Source organism: Magnolia sinica, chromosome 14 (assembly GCF_029962835.1).
Source record: "Magnolia sinica isolate HGM2019 chromosome 14, MsV1, whole genome shotgun sequence".
Lineage (NCBI taxonomy): Eukaryota > Viridiplantae > Streptophyta > Magnoliopsida > Magnoliales > Magnoliaceae > Magnolia > Magnolia sinica.
This window is the reverse complement of record NC_080586.1, coordinates 19,290,846-19,300,657: the sequence shown is the minus strand read 5'-3', so window position 1 is coordinate 19,300,657 and position 9,812 is coordinate 19,290,846. Positions and strand designations below refer to the sequence as shown.

Below are 9,812 nucleotides of genomic sequence, written 5' to 3'. Positions count from 1 at the left end.
TGGTGTGGCCCACTTGAATTCTACATCAGCCCCACGTCAAAAATTGAGCCGGCACAAATGATGGATGGAGTGGATGACACCAGTCCAACACAAGGTCCACTTGGGTTCTCAACAGTGGCAATCTCGTAATATTGAAGAAAACCTGGGCATTCCCGGCAGTGGCCGTGGTATATAAAAAAGAGGCGAAGAAGACCCGGCTTGGATGTTGTTAGTGAGCCAGCAGTCTCCTCTCTCCCTCACCAGAAATGAAGGAGAATTCCCTGCATTTTGTCTTCCTCTAACCAAAGCAAAGCTCCGGTTTTCATGCACATGCAAAAACAAGGTCCTTTGTAGCATCATCGAGAAGACAAAAGAGGGAGAAAAAAGAAAAGAGAACGTCTCAACCATCCATCCAACATGTCAAACCTCACTGGAGAGGGTGGAAGCTTCTCTTCTGGCAATACTGGGGAAGAAGTTCAACAATATCAACAGCAGCAGCAGCAGCTACAAAATCCATTCCATGGATCGAATTCCACTCCATCTACTACCACTAATAGCAATGGTTCGACTTCGCAGCAACAACCTGTCAAGAAGAAGAGGAATCTCCCCGGAACTCCAGGCAATTCAATTACCCTTTCTCCTTTTATTTGGTAGTGTTTTATTATCGGCTTCGGTTTTGAATTGGGTAAGTTTTTGTATGAATCGATGTGATGGTGTGGGGCTGAATTTCGGTGGATCGTACTAAGAATTCGAGAAAATTATATTCATTAGAATTAGACTTTGCCATGGATGAGGTTCATTTTTTATGCGACTTATGGATGGTAGTAAAGAAGACTCCCAAGAACTCTAGATGATTCTAAGTACACAAGCAGTCCCGCACTCACCTTTTATCTTCAGGAATTTCTTTAGTTGTATCTTTTTGTTATGAATTGGGTAAGACTTTTGAGGTATATGATTGTGGAATCAATGTGATGTGGGGCTGAATTTCAATTAATTATAAGTCACCAAGTCTCCCAGTAACCCTACCTGATTTTATCATATATCAACTCACCTTTTATCTTTAGGAAATCTACTTAGTGGTAGTTCTTTTGTTAGAAAGGGCTAAGAATTTTATCTTTGGACTAATGGGTGTGACACATGGGTAAATCTCAGTGGATCGTTCCAAAAAAGTGTCTTAATGATTTCAAGTAATTCGATCACCTATCAAGCTTTTATTTCTAGAAAGAAAAAAAATAAAATAAAAATTGAGGGCTTTTTTTAAATTTTTAAATTTTTTATTTTCATCACAAATTGGCTAATACATAGAGAATTTGTTTTTGTAAGAGGCGGCCAAGATGATAAATATTGATCTTTCTATTTTAATTTAATTTAATTTTAATTGGCTTAATGATTGGCATTTGTGTCATGGATTTGTTTTGTTTTGTTTTTTTTTCTTTGCTTGGAAGAAAGAAGAAGAATAACGAAAGAGATTAAAAACCACGATATGGGCATGTTGATGATTTTTTTTAGTGGGGTTTTGAAATGAGATGCATTTGGTTGTTGAAAGGTTCAATTATTGAATGGAGATTACAATAATTGCAGCAAACTGTTAGCTTGTTTTGCTGTTCTTTTCTTTTCTTTCCTTTTTTTTTTTCAAACATTTTTTAGGCCATTGGTTGTTGGTCTTGGAATTCACAGTACTATGCTCTCTCTCTCTCTCTCTCTCTCTCTCTCTCTCTGGACTGTTTTGAGGGACATTTACAATGAGTAGTTTCCACCATTTAAAAATGTTGCTTTTAGTCACTACCAATTTTCCAAGTACCCAAGGCTATGACTTGGGAATCGTAAAAAATCCATTTTCATTTCATCTATTGAAATTTCTACGAATTCCTTACTTGTTATGGTTGTTTTTATCATTTGTTTGGATGAGATGTGCTCTGAAATTACCTTTAAAGTTATAGAATTGATCCATTCATCCACATTTTGCAACAGCTTGTATAAAAATAAAATTCATCAAACATTCTATAAGAAACAAGCTTACTCATCAAGTGGTCCACACCATGGACATTTTCCACTCAAGAATCAGTCCTATCCACTCATAAGTGGGATGCAGTGCACGAAATAAATCAATTGATAAACACTTGCCCAAGTTCATCTCAGCTACCAATTTCTTCCACATAACCCAATGACTGGATCAAAACATGGTCTTGTTAGGATAGTAGATAGACAGATATGTACAACCGTAGATTTAGATCCTATATATGTTATCTAAAAATCCATTAAGATATATCCTCTTGTATATGTGCCAGCTGATTATTATAGATTGAAATACAATATTCAAGTTTCCACAATGTAGTCTCATTAGTTACTAGTGCCCATGTGACGGACGTCCCAATGCTCCACACATGTGCGATGCTGGTGCATGCAGGCACGATGGGCTACGCCCTACAGACACTAATCAAAATTTAAGTAAGGAAAACAGTCAAGATCTTTGAAAAAAATGCTTATTAGTATAATTTCAAAACATGCAGATCCTAGTGCCGAAGTCATCGCTCTTTCGCCGACGACTCTCATGGCCACGAACCGTTTCGTGTGCGAGATCTGCAACAAGGGATTCCAAAGGGACCAAAACCTTCAGTTGCACCGTCGAGGCCATAACCTTCCATGGAAGCTCAGGCAAAGGACAAGTACTGAGGTTAGGAAGAGGGTGTACATATGCCCCGAGACGACATGTGTGCACCACAACCCAAGCCGGGCCCTTGGTGACCTGACTGGAATCAAGAAGCACTTCTGCCGCAAACATGGCGAGAAGAAGTGGAAATGCGACAAGTGCTCGAAGAAATACGCAGTGCAGTCCGACTGGAAGGCACATTCGAAGACCTGCGGCACAAGGGAGTACAAGTGTGATTGTGGGACTATCTTCTCCAGGTTTAACTCAATTTCTTCTCTTATTTTCTTTAATTCTGAAATTTTTATAATTCCTCCTTTGATTATGCAATTTGGTTATGCATCACCTGAGAATTTACATGATCCTCCACCTCAATATCATAGTTTACAAACATAAAAACTCTGGACTCTACTCAAATCCCAGTTGAGTCTGAGTCGACTCAAAAGCTTGGACGAGGTTTTTGAAAATTCACACCACGTTTTCTGAGTTTTTCCAGCATCAAAGTAGTAAATGTCGAGTCATGCTGAGTTTTTCCAGCATCTAAAGCCATCAGTTATCAGATAGAGGAAAAGTGAGAGGCAGTATGCTCATAGATTTTGTCCATCTGATCGATCCCTTACAAGATCCAAGCCATTGATCATTATTCAGAGTTATCTTAACTATAGAATTAGGAAAGTGATTAGACCTCTTTACTCCCATAGTGGATAGGCAGACAACCGGATATCCACCATCTATCTTTGACTTTTCCGAAGGTTACAAGGTTCCAAGATCATATAGACCATCAAATCTTGTGGACCCAACCATCTGGTGGTCTTTCGCGTTTATCCAATTTTATCGACGGCTATGAATTGGACGGCTAACATTGTCTGATCAAGGTTCACAAGGCCATAGTCAATACACCATAGGGCCTACAAAACCAATGGTCCGGATCATTGAATCATGAGCCCCACTTGGACAAACTGAAAATGCAAGTACATTGCACACGTCATCCAGGCAAACCTCATATAATTTCACCTTCATGGTCAAACCTAGCATAATGTCTTTCAAGTGAGGTCCACCTATCCTAGGAGCCAAGGCACTGGGTTAGCCTCTCAATGACCCATGTGCCGTGCGAAGTGGGGCACAAGGTTCCTACATCTACCCATGGAGCTCCAAAGTTCAACTGAATTATTAAATAGGTTGGGTGTGAAACCTCTCAAAAATATTCTGGACAGGACCCTACCAGAACCGGCCGGCTTTTAAATGGATCCAATGCGGGCCACCATAAAATGGACCTAACCCAGGCTCAGACCCGACTCAAACCAAGAAAGCAGTAGTTATCAACATAAGAATAGAAAAGTCTAAAGTTTGATTAATTAATTAATATTATCTGGATCCTTACTCCTGCTCCGGTGGTAGGACTCTCAGGAGTTTCAGCACCCGGTCAAGGGTTCGAGCATCCATAGGTGGTGAAATCTCACTATGGCATGAGTGTGTAGGGGTGGGTGTGCGTGTGTTTAAAATAATAAAAAAAATTTAATTAATTAATTAATATTATCTAAGGTAAGTGGACAATTAGGAACCTTGGATGACATCCAATGGTCAATATTAAATCCATCTTAAGATGGAAAGAGGAACAGGTGTTTTGTTCACGGATTATTTTTTAAAAAAACCATATACGTGTAGAATTAGTTTATTGAAAACAATACATAGTTGATTTTTTCTTAAATTCTTGTCAAGTTTATCTAAAACAGCAATCTAACCTCGCTCTCTTGGAGCTTATTGACTTAAACCTTGATGGGTCAGGTCTGAGCCTCACATAGGAGGATTAATAGGTCAACATTATTTTTATTTTTATTTTTGCTTCAGCTCAACCTATTTGAATTTTAACGAGTTAGATATGGGCCTATGGTTATTAACTCTTTGATACAACCGGACCCATTTGTACCCTTAGCTAACAGATTTTGAATAATGTTTGTTGAGAAGGAAAGCCAATTAGCTGTCCCTTTTGCCCCGCCATGTGATAATTGCCCCACCATGTGATAATTCGGAAAGTTCATCTAAAGGTTCTACCCGTAGATAATCTATGTGAAAAAATTCTCACTTGTACCACGTCCCATAATTCGCACCAAACCTAGAGGAATGTTGTGGATCATCGTGAGGTGGAGTAGAAGAGGCCAATAGTTGGGGAGTAGCCCTTCCATGTGGTCCCACTCACATTATCAACTATTAATTACTTAAAAAAATGTACTTATTATTAGAATATAGGAAATCATACTATGTATTTAGATTGATTCTTATATATCTTTATAAATTTCTATATATTTTTCATAAATCTCTTATTTCTTTTATATATTTTTATTATTGTCAATGAAATAAATAAGTTACGGTTTTCAAAATTTAGTATTATGTGGTTTAACATGAAATCAGAGCCATGTGTTACTAATCCTGATTGCTCATCTCTGGCAAATGTCTATCATCTTCTTCGATCAGGCACAAACCAGATTTTCCTGTCACCACCAGCTCTACCATTATTATCGAATCTATCATCATCATTCAAACATTTCTCCCTCCTAACTACCCACTAAATGCGTACATTTCCTCGCCAATTCTCAAATTTCAGCTACTGTCTGATCAACTCCACCACTGCAATCACCCCTTTGTTATCTTCTCTTATAACGACCAATATTTTCGGCCCATTTTCACCCTTGCAGGTTGCACCATCTCCACTTGTGGTCCATGTTCTTCACCTTCAAATCCCCTTGAGTCCATTACCATGGCTGCCATCATTAATTGTTGCCGTCTATTGCCAATCCATTGAAGAGTAGAAGGGTGCAATCATTCGTTTCTCTTCTTTGTCTTATTCATTTCTTTTATTACTGTGCTCCAAGAATACATCCGATTTTTTGCACTTTCAGCCACTCTCTTTTGTTTTTGGTGTTATATGGATGTATACCATGTATTCACCTTTACTGTATTGGCCTTTTTAATAAGTTGTATTTTTTATTTGTTTTGAACTAGGCTTGTATTGTATAATCAGACATCATAACCACATCGGCCTTATAGCTACATATATTTTTTCTTTAATATTATTAAAATATTATAAATTATTAAAAGAGCGAATGATTGAATTTCCAACCACCAAAAGTATATATCCATTAAATGATCTATAGTTGAATTCCTTACCACTAGATTATTCGTCAGTCATTATAAGTGTAAATAATTCACATCTCATAAATAATGAAAAAAAATCTCATATTCTTATTATTTTATTGCTTCATTTTCATTCATTTTTTTTAATGTACACTTTTATTTTTCAAACTAAGTTATTGAAAGTATTTTGAGTTTGAGAAGAAATATTTGAGCATAGAGTTCTTACTATATGTAGATATTTAGATAGATTACAAATTACAATGTCTACAGTATAGTTTCTTGTGGTTTAACACTTACAGACCCTATTCCAGTCGTTTCTTCAACGAGGGGCTCTCTGTAACGGTAAGGAAAATGCGTAAGATGCTGGGGTCGTTCATCCCATAGGTTATACTTTAAAGATGACATAGATCCAAAATAATGTTGGTTTGCTAATAAGTCAAGTCAAAATTCTACACAGAATCGATGGCTAGAAAAAAAAAACCCAGCCATCCAGATTTAATATAGATGTGTGGGTCCCTCGATAAATATAATACCTCCTTTTTTTGTGTGTGTGTGTGTGTTTGAAAGTAGCTGATGAATGGCCTGGATCACTCCCATATGTGAAATCTGCCTGGATATCTGATATGTGAGGGGGCTCTCATTGAATGGAGGCTTTTCTCTTATCCACATGCTTGGGAAAAGATACGAGAGGAGCCTGTGTGACCCGTGCTCTCTATGAGTTAGGGCACATGAATGTGGGTCACTTCCCCTTCGTACAGCTCTATTGTCGACCACTTAAAATATCATAAATAGATACTACGATGAGACAATTTTCTTTATCAATATAAATGCCTCATAAATTGGATGGCTTGGATCATTTACTACAGAATCTGATCCAAACATTAATCTAACTATTATTTGGGTAGCAACCATCTTCAATAAGCGATGTCGGTAGAAGAATAAAGAAAAGAAACATTGATCCTATCTCCAGCTTGGAGAATGTATGTTTAGAAAAAGACAAGATAGACAGTGACTTTTCATAGTGGCCCACTAGGAGTGTGCTAACACTAATGTACGGTCCGGATTCATTTTTGCAATGTCCACATATTTAAGAACACGGAGTTATTTGATACTCCAGTAGGGTATGATGTTTGATATGCAGGCACAATTTCGTAAGTTGCATGCATCAACTCAAACTAAACGAAGTAAACTGTGGGAGTCAATATAGCTAAGTCACATTCCTGTAATTAGATTTCTTGAGCAATCCTAACCTCTGATTCGTGGACACATGTTTGTTGAAACAGGACCATTAATGGATACGTTTCATTCCTAGCCGTCCAATAAATGTCCACCAATTCAATATTCAAATAATCAACCTTAATTCCTAATAAATCTGAATTGGGACCCATGGTTTGCAATGTTTAATTTGAATTATCTGTATGCCACATAGGCAATTTCTAAGTAATTTCTAAGCGCCTGCATATCATACATCACACTGCAGAGGATTAAAGGTAGTGAGTAAAAGTTAAGTACACCCCATTCTACTTGAGCATTTCTTTCTCTGATTTGGGGGCTGTATTGCAAGCCTATCTCTCCATGCCTGCCGCACATGCCAATGTGGAACACGTGTCTCACATCCAATCCGCAGAAAAGGTGGGCAAAACATGTACGTTGAATGAATGTCATCAGAGAGTTTTTTTCCTTTTTTCAATTGTCTCCTCTTGGACGATGCTCATTGATCAATATACATGTGAGGCCCACCTGATAATTGAATCGACCCAATTCCCATACAAAGCTAATCTACACGGTATAGCCCACTTGATTAACGGCTTGGATATGACCCACTAACACTAAGACAGCAAACATAATCATCATTACCTGACCATTCACCTTCTCAACTCGGTCGCAGGAGAGATAGTTTTATCACCCACAGAGCATTCTGTGATGCATTAGCTGAAGAAAATAACAAAGTAAATCAAGGATTAATGGCTACGATTGGAGGGAATTTACAGGGTCCAGTCTCTGATTTAATATCATCCATGCCCATAAACAACACATCCAGTCCGTCCATGGGTATATCTGATTTCAATCACGACACCAAGAACCCGCTCAAATCACTCTCCCACGACCTCATGCCCATGCAGTTGAAGTCCTTGAACATGGCAAGTGGCATGTTCTCAAGCAGCTCTGGCACCCTCTTCGGCCCTAGAAGTATCTCCTCCGGCTCAGCCTGCCTCCAGCTCAGCGGCAGCAGCTCACCGAGCTTCGACGGCCTTGGCGACAGCAAGGGGGGCCGACAGATGGCCGGAACAGCCCATATGTCAGCCACTGCATTGTTACAGAAAGCAGCCCAGATGGGTGCAACTGCAAATAGCAACATCAATCCTCCGATGATGCAACGTGGCTTTGTGGCGGGCATGGCAGGGCCTGATCAGCTCTCCAGCATGCGATCATACAGTGCAATGCAGCAGCAACAGCAGACTTCATACGATCACATGCATTCACCGGCAGCGGACCCGGCTCATCTGGTTGGAATCGACAGCGGGGGCTTCGCTAGCCAGTTTTTGCAGAAGAGCACCCAAGACATATCATCGCAGTTCTTTGACACGTCGCCAGGCGAGAACTCGGCGATGAACGACATGGGCATGTTCTCACAGGGCCTGTTCATGGCTGGTGGTGGTGGTGATCAGAACCATCATGGGTTCATGAAGAATCTGGAGAATGAGAGCAGTAGTAGTACTAGTCTGCTGCATGGGAGGAGCGTGAACTCCATGATAGGTGGTCGGGATGTCGCCACATCAAGGTTTGGAGGTGGTCCTGGTGGTGGGGGGAGTGGGGACATGATGACTGTGGATTTCTTGGGTCTTGGAGGATCAAGATCAGTGAACTTGCATGAGCAGCAGCAGCAAGGGATGGAGTTTGAAGCAGTTGGTCAGCAGAGGTTGCAAAGCCTACATCAGTTTCAACAACAGCAGCATCAGCAGCAGCTCTCTCATGGGCAGGCTGCTGCATTGGAGAAGCATATGTGGGATGTTTGAGGAAATTCAGCTTTCTCTCTCTCTCTCTCTCTCTCTCTCTCTCTCTCTCTCTCTCTCTCAACATTGAGGAATTATAAGGTCCTGATCCTCAGGGACTGTATTGTACAGTTTGGTGAGGGTTCAAATTCCATATATGTGTAACCATTTTGCAGAGATCCAGACCGTTGATCTGATAAGTCCCACCATGGATGGGGGTGCTATGGTTTTCACCTTTCAGAGAAGAAGAAAAAATGCAAAGATTGATTATTGGTGAGGATTGTACAATCTTGGACTTTTGTTGGGCAGCTTCCACATCCATCATGGGTTCCTTTTAAATGAATGGTTTGAATCACTTGATAGAATGGGCCCCACAGTATGGAACTGGGAGCATCATCAAACCGTACATATCCTGAGGCTCAGGACCCTGCCATTCCTCTTTTGCACTGATAATATAGGCCGCAGAGTGTCTTGCTAAAGAGTGAGACACTGAAGAGGTCGGCTCTGTTTGGTTAGGAATCTCATGTCCAATCACGTGGTGGTTTTATTGTAAAACAGTCAAAAAAAGAGGACCGTTTTGTGAGAAATTGCTGAGGATGATGGCATTTTAGTCAACGAGGTATTTACCAAGTCAGCTGGTGGTTGGAAAATACTCCTTTCCTGGGGGCACTTTAGTCTTTTTATGCACCCACTACTGGGATTTATTTGTTATTGTCAAACAGATCTTGCTATTAGTTTTAATCTCAATTTTAAGGTTGGGATTACATCAAGACCCATGATTCAGCTGTCCACTGTGAGTTTCATTGGGACCCTTGGGCTGATCGACAAATCTAGGATGTCCCTTGGCTTCGGGAGAGGTTTGATGAGCTACCATGCAAAAGTCACACTGAGTGGAAGATTCCAACCATCCTATCAATGGATTGTTATTTAAGATTATTTATAGAGAAATAGGTCTGATCAACCATTTTCAGCGCCGTCTATGTGATGGCCTGAACAAAAAGCAAAATTCAAAAAATGGTAGCCCAATAAAGTTTAACTTCAGCTTGCTACTGCTATGGGAT

At 39.9% G+C, this 9,812-nt stretch overlaps 1 protein-coding gene across 1 annotated transcript; it reads left to right on the top strand.

The window, feature by feature from the left end:
- Window positions 1–215: 215 nt before the first annotated feature.
- LOC131225558 (zinc finger protein GAI-ASSOCIATED FACTOR 1-like) lies at window positions 216–9,381 on the top strand. The gene is made up of 3 exons (XM_058221102.1): window positions 216–592; window positions 2,484–2,886; window positions 7,647–9,381. Exons 1-3 carry the CDS (start codon window positions 397–399, stop codon window positions 8,773–8,775), a joined length of 1,728 nt encoding a protein of 575 aa, XP_058077085.1. The 5' UTR covers window positions 216–396; the 3' UTR covers window positions 8,776–9,381.
- The last annotated feature ends 431 nt before the right edge of the window (window positions 9,382–9,812 follow it).

What these genes read in the sequence shown, in the direction of transcription:
- LOC131225558 (XM_058221102.1), top strand. Translation starts at nt 397, where the DNA reads ATGTCAAACCTCACTGGAGAGGGTGGAAGCTTCTCTTCTGGCAATACT. An exon ending in GAAGAGGAATCTCCCCGGAA is followed by an intron (nt 593 to 2,483) that starts CTCCAGGCAATT and finishes TAATTTCAAAAC; the next exon opens with ATGCAGATCCTAGTGCCGAA. An exon ending in TGTGGGACTATCTTCTCCAG is followed by an intron (nt 2,887 to 7,646) that starts GTTTAACTCAAT and finishes ACTCGGTCGCAG; the next exon opens with GAGAGATAGTTTTATCACCC.